The sequence below is a fragment of the Camelus bactrianus genome, chromosome 15 (assembly GCF_048773025.1).
Source record: "Camelus bactrianus isolate YW-2024 breed Bactrian camel chromosome 15, ASM4877302v1, whole genome shotgun sequence".
NCBI lineage: Eukaryota > Metazoa > Chordata > Mammalia > Artiodactyla > Camelidae > Camelus > Camelus bactrianus.
In genome coordinates this window covers 57,324,596-57,346,520 of record NC_133553.1, presented here as the reverse complement: position 1 = coordinate 57,346,520, position 21,925 = coordinate 57,324,596, and the positions used below count along the sequence as shown (strand labels likewise).

The 21,925-nt window shown below is 36.0% G+C and overlaps 2 protein-coding genes across 5 annotated transcripts in view; one reads left to right on the top strand and one right to left on the bottom strand.

Annotated features, from left to right (window-relative positions):
• The window catches only part of PUS10 (pseudouridine synthase 10), a 54,589-nt gene extending 43,797 nt beyond the window's left edge, over positions 1-10,792 (top strand). For all 4 annotated transcript variants that reach the window (XM_045514376.2, XM_045514375.2, XM_074341178.1 and 1 more), the window contains exons 13-18: positions 304-380; positions 474-529; positions 1,696-1,813; positions 5,544-5,686; positions 7,217-7,316; positions 9,258-10,792. In XM_045514376.2, the coding sequence (XP_045370332.1) occupies positions 304-380; positions 474-529; positions 1,696-1,813; positions 5,544-5,686; positions 7,217-7,316; positions 9,258-9,296 (533 nt within the window). In that variant the 3' untranslated portion in view covers positions 9,297-10,792. The remainder of the gene's footprint in view (positions 1-303; positions 381-473; positions 530-1,695; positions 1,814-5,543; positions 5,687-7,216; positions 7,317-9,257) is intronic.
• A 2,402-nt stretch (positions 10,793-13,194) lies between these two features.
• The window catches only part of REL (REL proto-oncogene, NF-kB subunit), a 34,585-nt gene continuing 25,854 nt past the window's right edge, over positions 13,195-21,925 (bottom strand). The window contains exon 10 of the mRNA XM_074341177.1: positions 13,195-21,325. Within this exon, the coding sequence (XP_074197278.1) occupies positions 20,544-21,325 (782 nt within the window). The 3' untranslated portion in view covers positions 13,195-20,543. The remainder of the gene's footprint in view (positions 21,326-21,925) is intronic.

Genomic DNA, 21,925 nt, shown 5'->3' with positions numbered 1-21,925 from the left:
GTTAGGTGTAACCAAGTCAATTAGTGGCTGTTTGAATTTGATTTTGTAATTAACACAGGCTTGTCCATGGACCTTTGGGAAAACAGTCATTTTCACATATTGCCTGTAGTGGGTTTTAGCAGCCCCCAAAAAGCCCCTTGATTCTTTTCACACATCCTTCCCTCCCCTAGATGTAGTCATGTCACTAAACGTTCAGTCCCTAGAGCTCAACTCGTTTTTTCACACCTCCTAACCCTCTTGCATTAGCCCAAATGTTAACTCCATCAACACGTTTCTGTTTCATGACGGGGTGTGTGCTGCCAGGAAGGCCCTTTGCAATTGAGCTGGTGAATCCTCATAGAGCACATTTCACTTCACAAGAAATTAAGGAACTTCAGCAGGTAAACCACTTCATGACATGGAAATTGTCATGTTTCTGCCACTCCGTAACTGAGCTAGAGTTGCTAATTGTTTTTCTTTTTCTAATACTGCAGAAAATTAATAACTCGTCGAACAAAATCCAAGTCCGTGACTTGCAGATTGTCACAAGGTAAGGATAGGCCCACTGGAGATGATTTCAAAAGGGAAGTTTTGGTTGTAGATCACATATCTGATAAGGAATCTGTATCCAGAATGTATAAAGAACTTCATAATAAGAAGACAACCCAGTGAGAGATGAGAGATGATTAAGTGCACATTTCTCCAAAGAGGATGTGTGAATAACCAACAAATATATGAAAAAGTGCTCGGGGGGAGGGTATAGCTCAAGTGGTAGAGCACATGGTTAGCATGCATGAGGTCCTGGGTTCAATCCCCAGTACCTCCTCTACGAATAAATAAATAAATAAACCTAATTACCTGAATCCACCAAAAAAAAAAAAGAAAAAAAAAAGAGAAAAAATGCTCAACATCTTCAGTTTTTAAGGGAATGCAAATAAAAACCACAGTGAGATCTCACTTCATAAAAAGACAGAAAATAACAAGAGTTGACAAGGATATGGAGAAATTGGATCCCTCATACATTGCTGTGAGATTGAAGTGCTGCCACCTTGGAAAACAGTTTAGCAGTTTCTCAAGAGGTTAAATATAGAGTAACCATATGACCCAGCAATTCCACTTCTAGATATATACCCATGAGAAATGAAAGTGTACATCCACGCAAAGACTTCTACATGAGTGTTCTTAGGAGCATTACAATAGCAAAAAAGTAGAAACAACCCAATATCTATGGATAAACAAACAGTGGTCTATCCATAAATAGACTACTGTTCAGTAACAAAAAGGAATGAAGCACTGACACCTGCTACAACATGGATGAACCTTAGAAACATTATGAAGTGAAGGAAGCCAGACACCAAATACCACATATTGTATGATATCATTTTACATGAAATGCTCGGAGTAGGGAAATCTATAGAGATAGAAAGTCGATTAGTGCTTGCCAAGGGCTGGGGGAAGTGGAGAATGAGAAGTGACTGCACATAGGTGTGGAGTTTCTCTTTTGGGGTGATGAAAGTATTCTAAAAGTAGATTGTGGTGATAGCTGCACAACTCTGTAAATGTACTAAAAAAATCACTGAATCGTTCAGTTAAAACAGGGGAATTGTATGCAAATTATATCTCAATAAAGTGATTTTTAAAGAAAGGGAAGTTCAGGGCAAGGCTTGTCTGTATTTTATATATCCAGATAAACTTTCTTTTATTATTTTTGTTTAGAGAGGCAATAGGACATATGAAAGAAGGTGAAGAAGAAAAGACCAAGACCTATAGTGCCTTAATATGGACAAATAAAGCAATACAGAGGAAGGACATTGAATTCCTAGATGACATAAAGGTAATTCAGTGCTGTAATTCTTTTTATTTTTCTACTGCCTATAAAAGAGTCCTTTGTTTTCTCATTTGTTACCAACAAGCTCTGGGGACTGTGAGACTTGATGCTAAATCCCAGCTTTGCCATTTACTAGTTAAATGACTGGGCAATTCATCTGAGCTGTCTGAGACGCAGCATTGCTAGTGGTGAAGAGCCTGACTCCCAGAACAGATCGCCTCGGTGTAAATCCTGGATTTCCATTTCTTAGTTGTGTGACTTTGGACAAGTTGCTTAGCCTCTTGGTGCTTCATCTATAAAATCAGTTAGAAGGATTAAATGAGTTTAGTCATATAAAGCACTTAGAATAGGATCTAACACATAGAAAACACTCAGCAATGCTATTATTATATTTGGCCATCTGTAAAAAGGAACTGTAAGATAGCACTTATCTAATAGAATTGATGCCGAGATTAAGTGAATAAATAAAACATGTTAAATAAATGGAACAGGATGATGTATGTGGAGCACAAATGTTCGGGCACATGCTAGATTTTCCTTCACATGAGCACATCACTGTAGAAGGTCTACATGTTCATTTGCATATGTCTTCCCACCTGCCCCCACCTCTTCCTGTAAAGATAACTTACTTTCAAATGCAGGGGATGAGCATAAATGGGCACAAAGACGTGTATAGTTATCACAACACTATTTAAGTGGGCCATATTTTGTAATAATTGAGATGATCTGCTAGAGGGGACTGGTTTAATCTTACGGCTTATCTATATGATGGACTATTACTAGCCAGCTGTTAGAAAGTATATGGTAGATGAGTATCTATTGCCAAGGGAAAATGTTCCTGATAAATGCTAAGGGGGAAGAAACAAGCTATAAGAATATATAGAGGATGATACATTGTGATTTAAACACACATACACACAAGTCTGTGCTTATGTATACACGTATGTATGACTATGTAGAAAACAAATGGTATGGCAGAAGATACCATAAGATACCATAACTTTATACTTATGAAAAACACAGACACCCAAGAGAGAAACATGGACAAAGCATATGAACAGATAGCTGAAGAAAGAGCAACTCCAAATGGCCAAGAATCATTTGAAAAGATGTTCCACCTCCAGAGTGAAGTAACAGTAAGACCTCACTTTATTCCTCTGAGACTAAGAATGCCTGCTGGTTGGAGTAGGGAAGAAGGCGAGTTGTACACATCTTCAGTAGAAAGTGTTTCAGGCTTTTTGGAAAACAATGTGGCAATGACTGTAAAAATAAAAAATATGCTGGACTTCTACCCAGCACTTCCACTACTGGCAATCTGTCCTGAGGAAATAAAACTCCAGTGCAGAAGGATATGTGCACAAGGACATTTGTTCAGAGTGACAAAATTAGCAAAAGCAAAACTGGAAACAGCATGAATTTCCTTCAATAAGGAAATGGTAGAACAAGTTGGAATATTATTCAGCAGTTTTTTAAAAAGTTGTTTAAAAAAAAACCCCAGCATGTGATCCCATTTAATTTCTGTTATTGTGTGTATATATGCCTTAAACTATTGGAAAAAAAGATAGAGGGAAGTCTACATCTGTGACTTGTAGGAACACCCATGACATTACAAGAAAAAAGCAAAGTACAGAATAATGCTTATATTTTTGAGTGTTTTGGTGAAAACATACAAGTCATTCACCTGCTTGGAGCAGTTCATCTATAAAATGAAAGGTGGACTAGATGACCCCCACTGGGTCCTCCAGTTCTCAGGTTCTGTGATTCCATATCTAGAGCCCTGTGGCTTTTTGCCCTATTGTCTCCGGTCTTTAGGATGATAGTAATACTATAGACAGATATCTCTGAGATTGCAAAATAAATTTCTAAACCTCTATTCCATCACATGTGTATAGCTTATTTAGAGGAATATAAAAACTCATTTTAAAAATAGATTCACAGTTTAGGGGTTGCCGAAGAGCTAATTCAGAAATAATGCTGAAAGAATAGGTAACGTACCAGGTAGTGAAAGGGTCTATTTTAATGCACCACACCTCAGGTGCACCAGTGAGACTAGTTGACTTCGAAGTGTTAGGGTTAAAACATTTTTTCAGATATTCCTATTAGCATCAAATATATAAAAACTGAGTTAATGCCCCTTTTCTGAGAAAAAAGTCACTTCAAATTTACTACTTTTCTCCTTGTTTTTAGGGAGGAATCCTTCTCCCTTACTACTACGTCTAAGGAAAAAAAAATCGCTTGTGTGTGCTATGTGCTTCTGAAGATTTAGCAGTGTGGGGACAGCAGAGTAAATGAAGTGGTTTCCTTTTGTTTGTTAAATAAACAACCAGACCAAAAAAGACACACCAGCGTGTGCTGATCAGAGCATTACGATGGAAGCAGTGGTGGCTCTACCAGCTCAGTTGTGCCTCCATTGACTGCTCCTGGGTCAGAGTCCTGGGACTGACTTGAGGTGAAGGAGACAGAGAAGGGCATGCCTTAGCTAGTCACTCCTTTAAAGGCCAGCTGGCTCTGTGCTCTGAAGTGCAGCCGAGTCGTTACAGATTCCGTAATAATTCAGCTTTGTCCTTTTTTTGGTCCTTTTGGCCAGAGTAACGTCAACCCTTATGGAGACAACTTATCTCATCAGAACAAAGTGCTTCTAAAATCAAAGAATTACAGAATCGTAAAACCCATGAATTAGGAGGGTGACTCACTGCTCTGATAAAAGCAGTCATGTCATTTCAAGTGTAGTCTTTGTCAGAACTTGCTCTTCTTTCTTGGTGGAGAACTTGATAGAGGGGAGACCAGATGGAAATTTTTCTTTTCTCATCATGGCTTCAGGCACTCACTAATCATGTAAATTAAGAAGGAGTTGTTCCAACAAGAAATTGCAGAGGATTCAAAGTTCTTCTGAACCTGCATTGCTGGTTATGCCCAATATCTATTTTTAAAACTTAGAATTAGTTGGCCTTTTACAATATTAATCTCTATTTTTAAATTTCTACCTTGTGACATAAAAGGAAATCTCTAATTGTGAGAAAAATAAGCCTGTGTCCCTAAAGACCTGATGTAAAAAGACATGCATTATTATTCTTAAGTAATTTAACTGGGCTAACAAATATTGAGAGGTCCTGGTTTATTGTACACACTTATAATTTACTGTATTGAAACATGACCCTGGACAGTGATGCAACTGTTAATTTTCCAGATATATCCTTTTGTATAACCCAAAAAATAACCTGTGAGTAGGTATACGGTTCTCCCTAAAACACGCACATGGCCCAAGCACACAAGTAATGCTGATGTCCCACCTACAAACAGCCATTTCTCACCTCAGTCTGAAATCCCCACTGGTAGGTCACTCTTTTGGGTTAGGGAACAAATAGGTAAGAACATTGTCTTCTAGAAGAGCTCTGTTAAAGGGCAGGATAGAACTCCAGGGTCCTAAACAATTTGTTGACTATTAGAGCAAAGGGGACCTTAGGGATCATTTACCTTTAAGCCTTTTTTGTTTTTTTTTAATGGCTTACTGGGGCCCAGAAAATGAGTAATTGTGGACTGGGTTATGGGAAGTCCCATAGAGTTGACTTAAACCTTAGAGGATACAATTTATTTTAGTATTGGTTTCTGTCATGACAGTGATAGATGGGGTCCTTTAAGAAAATGTCTGTAGTGAGCCATGGATGACAGAGGAGGTGCTAAGACGGGCTTCACTGGGCAGCAAAGCTGACACCATGGTTATCGTATCCTCCTCTAGGACTTAAAGATTGACCAGAAAACTCCTTTACGGGTCCTCCACCGTAGGCCCTTGGCTGTGAGAACTCGCATCATTCACTCCATGGAGACACACTACGTGGATGAACATCACTTCCGCCTCTACCTGAAGACTCAAGCTGGAACGTATCCTTTCACCTCCGGTAGCACTGATCTAACCAGCACCCTGTTGGGAGGGTTCATGCTGCCCTAGAAAAGAGGTTGAACTTGATCGATCTAGGAACGGTTAGGGAAAGGTTTGGGTTGGAGGTGTTTTTGGTCTGAGGGGTTCTTACACATTAAACTTGTGTTTTTCAAAGTGATATTTTAAACCATGAGGCAACAGCCAGTTCAATGTGAACTTTAAAATACTGAGTATCTCATACAATGCTGAGTACATAGTAAGTACTCAGGGAACACTTTGATTGATTCATTGATTCATGTCTTTACACATTTTGCAAGTCACATATTCATAACCACATTTGGGTCCTTTCAGCATTTTGAGCATTTCCCCCAGATAATTAAACAGGGATGGTAGATGGAAGTGGCCTTACCTTATGTAGTGACTGTCACTGTATTTGGCCACTGGCCCAGAACAAGAGAAGAGTCCCAGGTTGATTGCTTGTTCATAAGCTACCCTGCTTTGTGTGGTTTTGTATCAGATCTGAGTTGCTGGTTAAAATAGATCAGGAAATTGCCGTAGTGTTAGCTTTAGTTTATTTTTCAAAGGTGCTCCTTGTTTGTTTCTCAGTTTTACATTATTTCATGATCCAATAGCATGATGTGATAAGATGCCTTCTAACTAGTAAAAAACAATGACATTTATTGGATATGATAAGGGAAAAAAAGTTTTAGTCACCAAATAGCATTCTCACTATATTGCTGTAATTAGCCTGCCTGCCATTCTCCATCAACCTTCTCTGCCCTCTTCTTCCCCTGCTCTATCCCAGGAGTGACTAAGCTGAAACAAGTATAGGTTATTTACTCCTAAAATCTAAATTTTTACATTTTGGATCAAGGCATGATATATTTAGACCAGTGGGCAGACCACTGTATCTTTGTTATTTGGAGCACATTTGCCTATTGTAGATGTAATTTCAAAGGAATCACAGATTAGAAATTTTTTTAAATCTAATTTCAGCTTTTATTTTGGTGTGCTAGGAAGAAATGCAATGGTCTTTTGAAGAAACTAATGTCTTTTCAATCTCATTAACATACTTCTAGAACCAGCCATGTACATGTACTTAAGCCATTAGCCAAGAAATACTATTTGGTAGAACTTCAGATACTATGTGGTTATACACAGAAAAATGTGAATTTTTCACATATATTGCTCAGTATACTGAACTAGTTCATTTGACTTATACCTTATCCCTCTGGCTATGAATAAAAAAACCACTCTGGACTTTTATTCTGGGGCTTTTTGGTTATCTCCCCTCATCATCGCTACTCAGAAGTGGCACTCTATAAAGTGAGAGAAAAGGGACAATTGTTGAATAATTAGGAGTTTAGCAAAGAAGACTAGATAATTATGTGAGTCAAAACATTTGGTCAAAGTAGAGTGAATAAACTATTGGAAAGTAAAGAGGACATAATATTAGCATATTGTGGTGTTAACTTTTTATTTATCATCTAAGAACAAACTTTTATCTCATTTTTTCCTTAAACAAACCCCAGCTACATTAAAGAGTTTGTACATGGAGACTTTGGGAGAACCAGGCCGAACATTGGCTCGCTGATGGATGTGACTGCAGACATTCTTGAGCTGGATGTTGAGGTAAACCATTTTGTTGTGAAACTGCCTGTTTGTACACTGAATTGAGCCATGGTTATGCTTTTTAGCATTAAGCCAGGTAGTACTATTCACTTTAATAGGTATTTTAAAATGGTTGAAATCTCACAGCATTATATTGCAGGGAGAGACTGGCATCAGGATGTGTTTCTTTTTTTTTAAAAAACAAGCTCTCATTATGATCCTTGCAAATATATAGCTACTTTACTTAACTGTGCTGTACATATGACATGAGATCTAAGTTCTTAAATCAAGCAAGGAAATGAAGTTGTATGTGCCCTTCATATATCCTTTGGACTCTTTTATAAAGAATTTAAGGGAGCTTACTTAGAAACACATATTCAGGACAGGGATAGAAAATGGGATGAGCCAATGGTTATAAAAAAAAAAAAGCAGTTCTATAAGGATTCTATGTTGTCCAAATTCTCTACTCTTATAGTCTGAATTGAAATCAGATTAAATTCTTAAATAACGAGAGGAATGGAATGAATGGGTCTTTCAGGCAATTCTCCATAACTGTTTCTCTCATTTGAGCATCAATAGGTATTGAGTCACAAATTGTGCTTTTTGGTGAATAACTGATTAGGAATTGAGCCCACCAAAAAAAAAAAAAAAAAAAAAAGCTTGCACTTGGGTATATTATCAGTTATAAATAAAAAGAAATGGGTATATTTGGTATAATTGCCTAGTGTGAAAACAGCCTGGTAATCAAATTGATCACTGAAACATTATTATCTTACCAGCAATTCTCTTGAAGTGCTTTCAGATTAGATTTTATACACCTCCTGTGGTACCTTCAAGGTTGCAGGGAGCCTTCTTAGCTTAAGAGTGTCAAAGGGCCACAGGCCAAGTTTTCTCAGCCCTGACTGTCCATTGAAATCACCTTTAGAGCTTTTAAAACCCTACAAACATTTCTACCCTCCCCTTCCCTCAACACATACAAGATTGTGATCAATAATGTTTGGTTTCAGGCTTGAGAAAGCACCCATTAATTTATATATGGGTTGTAAATCTGGGCTTTTCTAATAAAAATTTCCAAATCTGGTAGTGATGCATAGATTAATTTAAAAAAATCATTTTTAGTAAATTATTTCAGGTTTTAAACTTTAAGTTTCAAAAAACAACATGGGTACAGTAGTTGTGTGGTTTTTATTTATTTAATTACTTTTAAAACTAACTTCTAAATAGGCCTTCTAGTTAAAGCAAAATGCAGTTTCATACTTTTAATGCCAGGAACATGATTATTTATGTAGGGGCAAACCATTCTGCTGCTGTAATTCCATTATGACTCAGAGATCAAGGTTTTGTTCCAAAAGAGCCAAACCAGAATGAGTAGAGATAGATAAATTCAATTTTAAAAGAAACAAGAATTTTGCTAGACTTATATGTGATATGTAAAGATCTCTAATCCATTTCTAGTTCCAGGTGATCTTTCATAATGATTTATTTCACATTTAGTTGCTAAGCTACAAACAAGACTGTAAGTGTACAGAGTACCTGAGTATTGTTAAATGCAACATGGGAAAATGAAAATGATCTGAAGACTAAAAGTTTCTGAGACTTCTGAGGGAAAGTTGGTGTTGCCTCCTGAATTTATTTGCTACTTTACCCATAGATAATGATATCTTAAAATGTTAAAAAAAGATTTAAATGTTTTCTAGTCTCTTATCGGTCAAAAGGTACAATTAATAACTGGCTAACTAGCTGAGTAACCAGATACTCAGGAATTTAGGAACATACTTCAGGCCCAAGAATCCAAGTCCTAGAGTGGATCTTAAGAGTGTTCAATTGTAGTGTTCAATGGCTCTTTTCTCCCAATGCAGTTTCTTCTGTTGCATTATATTAAAACTGTTAAACTTTTACAGCATTACCAGCAAATGTTTACTGGAACAGTAATGTTTTAATGACTTGTTTTCTTCCTTCTAGTCTGTAGATGTTGATTGGCCCCCTGCTCTGGATGACTAGCTTTCAAATTTGGAAACAGAATAGGGTTTTCCGGCACGATGTGGACATCCGTGTGGCATGCACTGTGAACTGGCTGTTTACCCACCATAACGGTGTCTTGGAAACCATTTGGATCATGTTGATCTATATATTCTTAAGTTTGTTGTTAACATCTCAGGTTCTATGTATGTGTATATTTTGTGTTGAATTGTTCTTAGGATGTCTTACGATTTTTCTTGTTCCCCCTCCCCGCACAAGTCAAACTATGAATTATGAAACCATTCTCTTCCTAATTCTTTTTTAGAAAGGTATACAAACAGGATACATTCTCTGATAATCTGAGATGTAATTTCTTTTAGCAAAATTTCCCGCCACAAGCGAGATACCACTTTTAAAATCATGTTTTGAATTTTAAAAATTATCTTCATAAAAGTTACATCTAGATTTATGCAGCACAGTATCCTTATAATATACTAAGATATCAAATACAAGTCTGACATCATTAATATGTTTCCCAGTAAGCTTCAAGCAAGCTGTTTACCAATAGAAATACTCTTTGGTGTGACCTGTCACAAATCTTAACGACTCCAAGTTATTACTATTTTGACTATCTAAAATTGTCAGTATATTTCCTGGGGGAGAGAAAGAGAAACCTTAGGAGTTGAGGCATAACATGGTAAGAGACTTTCATAAAGCTTTTAAATGAGACACAAGTGCCTTCAATGACTTTAATCCCAGAGATAAGATTTTGAAAAATTGAGATTGCTAAACAAAGGTAAGCTGCTATTATTCCAGAGTGCTTCAATATATTATCCAATTTCAGACATCTTCACCAGGGAGATAGGATATTATCATCTCTACTTTATAAATATGAAAACCAAAGAATAGACATTAAGTGATTTATTGAAAATTGTGTTACTTCCATGGCTAGGACTAGGACTGAAGGTTCCTGGTCTCTAGGGTTCTTTATTATAAGCCTTATTATTGAGCAATTGCTGTGTGAAGGAGGCACCCAAGGATGTCATTTTAATGCATATAACCATGAAAACTGAATTTTGGAATTTAGATACCAAATCAAGCTTACCAAAAAATAGCCCAAGTAAATTTCATATGCTCTCAAATTACTACCGTATTTTAATAAGTTAATCATTAGTTGATACTATGAAGAGAAAAAACATTAAGCAAAACCTAAAGAAAACAGATGGGTCATTAAGAGAAAAGTTTCAGAAAGGAGTCTTATTAAAATCTCAGATTTAAGTGCAATTTCCATCGCCCTGATTCAACTATCAAAGCTTATTTTAGAACACACGTGACTTGGATAGTATTGGATTTCCCATTGCTACATTAAACATGCTTCATAAATACTAAGATGTATATTACTCACCTTAGGAATCAGGAAAATGGTTTGATATGAATAAATTTCATATGCAAATAATAGCAAATAATTTTGCACTATTTTCGATGCCAGAAAATGAGAAAGGGATAATAGAAATAAATTTTTGATAAAAAGGTAAGAACATTTGTGTGACTGTTTCTCAGTTTCTGGGAAAATTCTGCTGCAAAAGAGATTTAAATAATTTGGGAAATAGTCTTTGTGTGTTCCCCTTTGGCTCAGCTTTGAATTTAGTGGATCTGCAAATGGAAGAATTAAGAATCTCCTTAGCAAACTTAAATCAGAAGACTTCTGTTGTTTAAATTTCTATTCCTGGGATTATATAAAATTTCAAGCAAAGCTTAAAACATTAGCTATAAATACTTATTCCAAATGTTCACATAATATTGAGACACAAATTGTTAAAAATTAACGAGGTCTTTAAGCAGAACTGGTAACATTAAGTAATGAGAGTACTATATAGTTTAGCTTTTGCCTATATAAATATTTTAAAATTAGTTTTATGGTCTCTTATAGCTTTGTATAAATTAAATGTCTCTTTAAATAACACTTAGAGAAAGGGCCTTTGTACTTAGTATCTCTTCCCAAATATAATCTGTGCTTTAGTATAGTAAAAATACTGACTACCTGGAAAATTTGTTTTTAAATGGTAAAATGAAAAATTTCCCAAGTAAGGTAACTGGTTACATTTATAAGTTATGTGAAATCAATTTAGAAGTTAAATTTCTATTTCCAAAGAGAAAAACATCTTACTTAGATATTTTCTTTTGGGACTTTATTCTTTGATGTAAGCCTTTCTGAGTTGATTTTTTAAAAATAGTATACCCTTCATTATTACAGAGAAAGTAATACTTTTATAATATTTTTAAATTTAATTTTTCACTTTGAAATAATTTCAAACTTACAGGAAAGTTGCAAGAAAAGTACAGAGTGTTTTTTCCCTTAACCATGAGCCTATCACCCCAAATACATTAGTGTGTGATTCCTACAAACAAACAAGGACAGTCTTCTACTTCACTACAACGTAGCTATCAAAATTAGGAAATTAACACTGACATTACACTGATATTACCCACTCAAGTTTCACCAGTTTTCCCAACAGTGTCCTTCATAGTCAAGGGATAACACTTTACATTTAATTGTTATGTCCCTTTAGTCTTCACCAATTGGAAACAATTAGTCTTTCCTTGACTCTCGTTAGTTTAACGTTTTTGAGGATTTCGGGCCAGTTATTTTGTAGACTGTTCCTCATTTGGATTTGCCTAATGTTTCCTTATAATTAGATTCAGGTTATACCTTTCCAGCAAGAATACCACAGAAGAGACTATCTTCTTGCATTTTCTCAGATGTTACACAGTTTTGATTATTGCAGTTACTGATGATTGTGCTTTGATCAGTAAATGAAGACGTGATGTGGGCCAAGCTTCTCCACTTTTATAGTTACTCTTCTCCTTTAATAAGTGTCTTGCAGGGACACCATAAAACTTTCATTCACTAGTTTTAGCATTCACTAAAGATTTTCATCTGAATTAATTACTACAATGATTATCAAATGATTTTCTAATTCCACCGTTCCTTTTACACTTACTGGTTGGCATTACACTGAAAGGTAGAGCTTTCCCTTCTTGTGGATTCATGGCTTCCTATTTTATTTGATGGTTTATAATTTGCTACCAACATTTATTTTGATTTCTAAGTGTTGACTTGGCCAGTGGGTGCCCTTCAAGTTGGCCCCCATGTCCTTTTAACTTGTCTTTATTCTTGGAGCATGTTTGTTCTTTCTAACACAAAGACATTCCAGGCGCATCTTGTATTTCATCTGCACCAGCCTTGGAATGGGCTATTTCTCTAAGAGGAACTGGTTCCTTTTCATGGAAAATGACAGTTACAAAAAAGATCTGGGCACCAGGTGTGCTCATCGCTATTGTGGCATTGCTGCTCCCAAGACCTCTCATGGTGCGCACACTATGCATTTATCTACCTATTCTGAAAAATATGAGTTTATACCAGTACTTCCAACTCCAGCCTTATTCTAGTTCTCTCCCTTTGCATATTTGTAACTTCTTTCTCTGATAGTGAGAAATTTGGCTCCTATTAGCCTTAATATATTTACTTAATAGATTCAGTCCCCCTTATAAGTAACCAGTCTCCTATTACTGCATTCTTGCTCCAGATCACTGAGACTCTCCTCCCTTCTACTCTCAGATGTTCTCAGGCTCCACACTGGGCCACCACCTTTGCCCCCTGTGGCAATACCTGCCTGTACGTAGCTCAGAATAAGCAAATGATTTTTGTCTTGAATTGTTCAGCAAGGGAGAGAGACAGGCAGGAAATAAGTCAGGAAGGCAGAAAATAAAAATCTTTTACAAAGGCATTTCAGTAGTTACATATGCAAGTATATTCAGCTGTAGCAGTCCATAAGATGTCTAATGTTTCTAAGCAACCAAAACTACCTTTCTCTGTAAGGAGGATGCTATAAATATAAAGAAAATCTCATTGATAGTTTTAAAGTCAAATAGGAACAAATTGTAAGGGTTTTAGAATTTTTTCCATTTATTATATTTCCAAGGAAAAAAATCACTGTATACAAGGTATTACATACAAAGGTAATAAAATATTCTGTACAATAGAAGGTATTTTGACATTTTAAAAATGATTACATCTTGATATCACACTTAACCTTAAATAATTAAACAGTACCTGAGAACTTTTAAAAATCAGTTTTTTTCAGATTCATTACAGTCATTAATAACTATATAAAAACACTCAGAACAGTTTAAAAAACTGGAATAGTGCCATTCTGCAGGGATCTGGATTCATCATAGTCAATAGTATTGTTAAGTACATTCTTTTAAAATGGAAGTCATCTTGAAAAGGGTTCATCTGATCTGAACCATGCGTTTAAGAATGCCCAATACCCAAATACTTTGTTTTCCTTTCCAACTCAAAGCTACCTGAACTGTGCACCAGTGACCACCATTTTCAGCTAATTATCCAATAAAATCAGGTGTGTTACCAACAAAGTCTTCTGAAACTGAATTCCACAAGGAGACCCCTAAATACTCCAACTTATCTATTTTTTATTACATTTTATGCAAAGCTGTAATGTTTTTGATTAAAATTTAAGAAGAAAAATAGGCAAGATGAATGTTTGATACTTCTAACAAAAATTTATATTTTATTTATCTGCTAATATTCCTGAAAACTTGATATACTAAAATACCAACATTTTGTACTAATTACTGTATATTACTCTTCACACATAGGGGTTTGATGAATTTTTGGTAATTCTTTAAACTTTTTAAAAAGTCCAATAGTAAACTGAAGTTGTAGAAGTAAGAGATAAGAATATTAGGGTATGATAAATTCTACTCCTTTTAAATAATTACTAGCAGGTGGTATTTTTTCCTAAAGCCATGGACATTTAGAATAGAAAAAATCATTTAGAAGAAATATTGCTTAAAAATTGTATCTGTTTTATTAGTGAGGGTAGTGGGGACATGATGGTCTTTGGTTTGGGGCTTTTTAGTTTTGGGGGATTTTCTGGTCTATATTTTTGAATGCATGAAAAAATATTACAGACATGATTACGCTTGAGATTTGATCTTAGCCACTGATGTTAAGTCTGTACTTTAAACTCTGCTAAGATATATTAGTTAAAATATTAATTTGACTAGATCGTAGGCAAACAAAGGCATAAAATGGATACAGACAACCCATACATTTATCTCTGATTCACTACCCACTCCTAGGCTTTAATGTTAAACAGCATGAAATTTTCTATTATATGTGATGCAAAAAGCACCTTAATTTTGTCCCTCTCATACTCAATCTCCAGAAACAAAACACATCATAAATCTTTCAGTAGCCACTTCATTAGCTATGATGAGCCTCCTTTTTAGTAAGATAGTCGTATTACTCCCAATTCATAGTCAACTTTGGTAAAGAAATTAAGAATCATAGAATTTCAGAATTGGAAGTTACTGACTTTATCTTCACTATATAATAGGAAATGGTCTGGAAAGAATAAGGCCAAATGAAGGCCTTCCAGCTAGCCACTCTAAAGAGAAACTCATCTCGGGGTTGTTACTAAAGAGTCGAATCCATAGTGATTTCTGTCACTCTGCTAACTGGAAGAAATGTTTGGATTAGAGATTAATCAAGGCTACAGGATCTATGCAGATGTCGGTTTATTAACAATGTTTGATTAGCACTGTATATTTTACAGCATTGCTTCTTATGCATTATTTTATTTAATACAATACACTTTGTGAGGTAAGTAGGCTGGGAATTATATGCATTTTATATTTGGGAGAGGCCCACAGTAAAGTGCTAAATATTACATAACTTCTAAGTGGCAGAGCTGAAGATGCAAATCCAGATGTTTTGATTAAAAATTACTTATTCTTTCCATTTCTTTATGTTATTTAACATCACAAAGTTATTTTTCATCCCTCAATAAATCAATTTATGATATAATACAACAAATTATTTGGTGCTATTAGGCAGCCTGGATCATCAATTCCAAGTCTCTCCTAACATGGGCTAGGTATAATTAGTTTTTCTGAAGTATTAAGTTAGAAATTGACAACCCAGCTGTTTTTGTTCACTAAGGTTTTGAGTAGGGAATCCCAGTTACCAATGTAAAATGCCATTAAGACAGTGGGTTCTGGTGACAGAAATCAGAATAGTGATTTTGAGGAGAAAGTAGATTGGGGAGGGATATGAAGGAAACTTCTGGGGAGCCAGATATGATTATTTACATATGTAAAAATTCATCAAGCTGTACACTTAAAATTAGTCCACTTTACTGTATAGGTTATCCCTCAAAAGAAAAAGACTGATATCTTTGAGAGTAAGACTGGTCTCATTCACCTGTGTCATTTCTAGCATCTGATATGGTGGCTTTGCACATTAGATATTCAAAAATGTGATAGGTGACTGATTACATAAATACTGGAGTTTCAGTGCCAGGGTAAGGTGCTAAGAAAATACACCAAGGGAGAATTAAGATTAAACCTGACAGATACAACAGAGAGAGAAGCAGCAAGGTCCGAGATACGAAACAGTCTTAGTAACTATAAAATTTCTACCAAATACAGCTGACACTACAGGAGAGAGAGAGAAAAGTATTTCACGAGTCTGGTAATCCCGGCATCACTGCTTTTCCCTTTGAAAACCATACCCTTGTCCACATTTTCTATAATGACTCCTATGTCAATTTCACCCTTCCCTCTCTAATAATACTGCTATTTACTCAGCACCAACTATGACAGGGATTGTGCTAAGTGATGGAGTCCCAAAGGTGAATAAGACAGACTTTAAATAACTGTATTATTCAGTGAGGAGTTCTGCAATAGGGGCATGAACAAAGCTGTACTCAGATAGGGAGGCATGACCAAACTTCAGAGGAGAAGCCTCGTCTTAAAGACCATCTGTTGTGGCTGTAAAGAGCAGAGGCAGAGTGGATAATATGTTAAAGGCATGGAGGCCTAGTGGCCTGAAAGTTTTTTCAGGGGATACTATCTATATGGTATGGTATAGCGAGGAATGGGGTATTTTTAACTGGAGCAATAGAGAAAAGATTCTTGTTGGGGAAAAAATGAAGGTCTACACTAAGAAAGCAGCAGGAATGAAGGAAGGACAAATGCAAGAGATTTTTAGGAGGCAGACCCAAAAGGACTTGGTAACTCTTGAGGGAGTGTGAAGGAGAAAAAAAATAAAGTATGATTTTGAGATTCCTATTAAATATCTTGCTTGGACGGCAGGGTAAATAGTAATGCCATTAATGATAGTGGAGACTTGCAACAGGAGCAGCCAGTTTGTAAAGGCATTCAGGTACCGTGAGAGAAAGGTGAAGTATTCTGAGCACTGACGAGGTCACCCGGGGGGAAACAGCACCAACTGAGGATGGGGGCTGAGACTCTGGAAAGAAAATCAACCTCAGACGGGAATCCTGTCTACCACAGAAACCTTGGAGGAGCATCCAAGGATGTCAAGAGGATGGGTAGGTCAAGCAGGGTGAGGACTGATAAAAAAAAAAGACACTAGATTTGACAAGAGAGGTGTCTCTGGTCACTCTTCCCAGAATATTATATGAAAATGGTAGGAGATAAAAGTGAACGACTGATGGGCTAAAGAATGAGAAGTGAGGAAATGGAGGCTGAAAGCATTTCATGCGTCTGAATGTGACAGGAAGCAGCATGAGGATGGTAGGAAAGGTGTTCACCTTTTTTAGGCTAGAGAAAACGTCTACCATGTGTATACACAGAAAAGCACTAAACGGTGACAGGAGGGTACAGAAACAAGATGGGGAGAAAGGAGGAGGGACCCAGCGCACAAGCAGAGCTTAAAAGTAGAGGTCATCTTTTCCTCAAAGCTGAAAGTGGTATTGTAAGAGCAGCTGAAAGTGTAAATACATTTAAAGAAAAAGAAGAAGCAAGTTGCCGATTTTTAAAATTATAAAATCTATGATCCATAAATAGCACCTGAAAAATGAAAAATCCATTTGATATACTCTGAACACAAAGGTAACAGGAACTTAATTCAGCTTACACCCTACAAAATAAGTCAATTGTTTAATTTAAAAAATCTATTCATTTAGATATCCTAACGATCAGTGTTAAAGCTGGTAAGTGCTAATTAATACAAAATCATAGGATTTTGTATTTTAAAAAAGGTTCTCCATCTATAAGCCACTATCTGGAGCTATTCTGGGTTCATATTTTGAACAAGAAACTATGCCTTCAGGTTTCTTCATTCCTGGTAAGTTTTACTAAAGTATGTTATATGCTTATGATTTTTAAAGTTATTTAACAGAAATGTTTCATTTTGAAATCATAATTTCTGAGAAATATTAATGATACTTAGGTCCTTTAATCATCTTTTGCTTCTCAAACTGTCCTGATCCCAAGTCTTGTCTTGCTCTCCTTCTCATTTCCCAGTTTCATTCAACTCAGAATTTTAATGGCATGCATATATTGCCCATTTTGACCAAACTGGCTAGTTTTATTTGCCCCAGTAAATTTATGGTTTGGTTGGATACTATATAAGTGAAATTTTTTCTAGCTAAGAATATACTCAACATTTATAGTCGGTTCTAGTTGTAAAATAAACTAAGTCTTTAATAAGTTACTTAGCGTCATGATAATTCCATCACAGTTAAGATTATTGCCCAAATGCTACAATCATTTTGCCACTGGAATTACTCTGCTTTCAAACAATTTGGGTCTTCATTATTAATCCTCTACCTGAATGTACATGATTCTGATACAATAAACCCAATGTCACATTAAACACAACTATAAAAATCATAAACATTCTAATAAAGCTATTCTCTCTTTCAAAAACTAAGGTTCTATTAGTAGTTCTTTGAACATTCAATAAATATTTACTGAGTGCTTAATATGAGGCAGACACTGTTCTACAAATGTAGGATTCAACAAGCAAAACACAAAATTTTGCCCTCACGGAGCTTATATTCCAATATAGGAAAACAAATAGAAACAAATGCTTAATAGAGTCAGATCTTGGTAAGTGCTGTGGACAAATTTAAAGGAGGGGGGGCATGGAATGCCAATGTATACATAGTCAAGAAAGGCCTTGATCAAACGACAGCTGAGTGAGACTGAAGGACTAGGGAGTGAGCTATGCATGTATCTGAGGGTAGACATTTAAGGCAGAGGGAACACCAAGTACAAAGGGTCTAAGGCAGGAGTGTCCACAGTGCTTTTGTGGATGAACACAGACCAGAGAGTGCCCAGAGCTGAATGAGATGGGAGAAACGGTAGTGGAGGAGGGCAGGAGAGGGAGTGCGGGCCTGCTAATTTTAAGGATTTTGGTCTTAGAGAGCCACTGGATGGTTTTGAGCGGATGACTATGATTCTGACTTGTTTTAAAAAAATCACTCTGGCTACTTCAGGCAGAACAGATTGTAGGACTGCAAGGATGTAAAGAGAGTTTTGAAAACTATAGCGTCAATCTAGGCAAGAGATGATGGTGGCCTGGAACAGGATGTTAACAGTAGAGATCAAAAGAGGTGGTCGGCTTTGGACACATTTTGAAGGTAGGGCCAAGTGGATTTCCTGATGGACTGGATATGCAAGATAGAAGAATCAAAGATGTCTCCATTGTTTTGGGCCGGAGCAACTAGAAACATGGCATTGCCATTTAATCAGCTGAGGAAGACTGAAGAATAAGCAAGTTTGGGAGGGAAGATCAAGAACTCGGCTCTGGATATGTTGAGTGGAGCTTTAATTAGATTTCCACATGGAGATATCAAATAGGCAGTTTTACACACAGGCATATGCCCCAACTCTGGAGTTCAGGGGATGGGTCTAAGCTAGGGGTAAAATGTGGGAGTTGACAGCATGAAATTGGATGAGATCACAGTGAGTGTGGACACGTAAGAGAGAAAACTTCTTCCCCTTAAAAACATGAGTGTAGAGCTAAAATCATAAGGAATTTTAAAAGGTATGGATTTAAATAGTCCAAAATGTAGAGAACCTTCCATCACCTTGAAAGCTTACTTCAACTGCCTTCTGCCCAGCTTAGCATTTAAAAGAAATTTTGATTTACATATAAATCTAAGAAACTCCAAGAAGCCTCAGAAAACCCCTTAGGGGTCACCTTGGCCCAGGGGCCTCAAAAATAAGAAGAAATTAATTTTTCCAATGGCATAGCCATTACAGGTTTTACCTTAAATTTGCTTAGAAGCAAATATCAGTTAATTCATTTAATTAAGAATACATTATAAAAGAAGTATAAAAAAGTGTATCTGGTACACATTACTATATATATAAAGTAGATAAACAACAAGGACCTACTGTATAGCATAGGGAATTATATTCAATTTCTTGTAATAAGGTGTAATGGAAAATAATCTGAAAAAAATATATCTATGTATATGTACAACTGAATTGTTTTGCTGCACCTCAAACTAACATTGTGAATCGACTACACTTCAATAAAAAAGAATTAAAAAAAATTTTTCTTAAAAGTGTATCTGGAGAACCTGGAGCCTTGCTTTAATGTTCTCCTAAGTCTGTCCTGGGAAAATGCGGCAGGACTCTCAAGACAGAATTCCCACCACACACAGTATCAGGTCACGTGTTTCAAAAGAAGAAACAGTAAAACTTTTATTTATTTATTTATTTTTAGGGGTTGTTTTTTGGGGGGGGTTAGGTTTATTTATTTATCTATTTATTTTAATGGAGGTACTGGGGATTGAACTCAGGACCTCGTGCATGCTAAGCATGCACTCTACCAGTGAGCTATACCCTCCCAGATACTAAAGCCCTTTTAAATGACTATTTGAGAATTTTCCTTTTATGACAGTTTCCAACTTTGTATTCTACATACTCAAAATTGTTTTTTTTTTTTAATGGAGAAACTGATTTTATTCAATATTTAACATGTCACAGATTCATCATACACTTTCTATGGTCACATAATTTAACCTGGGCTGAAATATGTACTAGTTTAAATAAACATTCTTTGCATGTAGGATTTCACAATGCATCATAGCCTAGAAGTTCAGTCTGTGTGGATTATCTACTTTTAAAGCATAAGTCATCTGTAAGTGCCGGACTTTTTCTAGCTCTTCGTGAAGTTGGGGAATGAGTTCATCCCTCTTTCAGCTGCAGCTTTAAGCACTGAGCATTCATCTTTCATTACATCCCAACAAATTCTGCCAGCAAAATGAGAAGCTCCCAAGCCAAGACTTAGAGGAATCCCCTACATATCTAAAGTTATAATTACAGTTGATCCTTGTGTTATAGTTTCAGAGAAATATAGAACACAGAATCTATATACGGAATATCAAAATGGTTGCAAACCTTAGACTTAATTCTTGTTCACCATTTAAACATTACAAGTTACCTTGGAAAAAATCCAAGTGCAAATGAGTCACTCAGTTGCTCATTCTGCATAGTACCAATACCTGAATACTGACTATTTTGAACAAAACTATGACTGTTTGGATTAGTACCGTTTGATGGTCCTGACTCATTTATCATACTGTTATCTGCACAAGTAAAGTCAGATCCCTCAAATGCCTCTGATTGTGCGACAAAAGCAGTAGTACTGGAACTGGCGACTGCTGACATACTGGAAGAGGACATCTGATGGAGCTGTCTCAAGTCTCTTGGGTCTAAAAATGAATTACAGGAAGGGTTTTCAAGATTCATGCTCACAAGTCTCGGATTATCAGTCTCCCTCATGCTGTCATTACTGGGCGGTATCATATTCACAGGGCAATTAGGCAGCATGCTGGCATCAGAAATACCATATAAGTCAGCTGGTGACACGGATGATGCTTCCATTCTGCCTATGTCATTAGTATTGTTATAAATGCAGGTACTAGAAGCATTCAAATCACTCACAGACATATCCAGGAATGGTGAGATAACTTGTGAATTAGAGGAAAGTGTCCCTGTTGAAAAACTGCTCAGTGAATTCGTATTCACTGAGCGTGAGGTGGAGTGGGCCACTGATGACCAGCTTGAAGAAGGCTGAGGTACCACTGGGGGTATGGGTGAAGCATGATGTGACAATGCACTTGAGATGGACACAGATGAGGAATAGTAGGATTCTGCTTGACTGGAAACTGGCCTGGATGTTTCTGTCAGAACTGCACCATGAGAAAACAAGTTTGATTCTGTGGGGGAGGAAATGTATTTTTACAAAACTGAAATAAGCAAAATTATAAAGAGCATTATTTCTAAGTTAAAATTACATGAATACACTAAATAAAAATTTTTCAAGGAAACTGATGTAACATTTCAAATAAAAATGTTAAATAGCACTAAAATTATTATGAGTCCAAAACTGAATTATTTAATACTTACTGTTTTTACAAACATCTATAAAGTAATTTGGTAAGTTATTTTGGCATAGATAATTTCATTTCAGTTAAATGCGAAAATCTAGCTTCTAAGGCCTTATAAAGGTGTTTTTGAATGGTGACAAATACCAGAATTTCAGTAACTAGGTCTCTAAACAGTCAAAATCATTTTATATTCTCCACTTTTAGGAGAAAATGAAGGGTTGGAGGAAAGAGTAGGGATAACTGAAAAATCCACATAAACTTTCTAAGCTATATTAAGATATAACTTAAAGGTACTACAAAATTCCCAGTTAGAAAAAAATAAAGGATTCTGTATTTACTGACATGTTTTATGACTGCTGTACATATTAAACCAGGATAAAGCACTGACTTAAGAATGTAAAAAGAAAAAAGGACTTCTAATTAACCCTG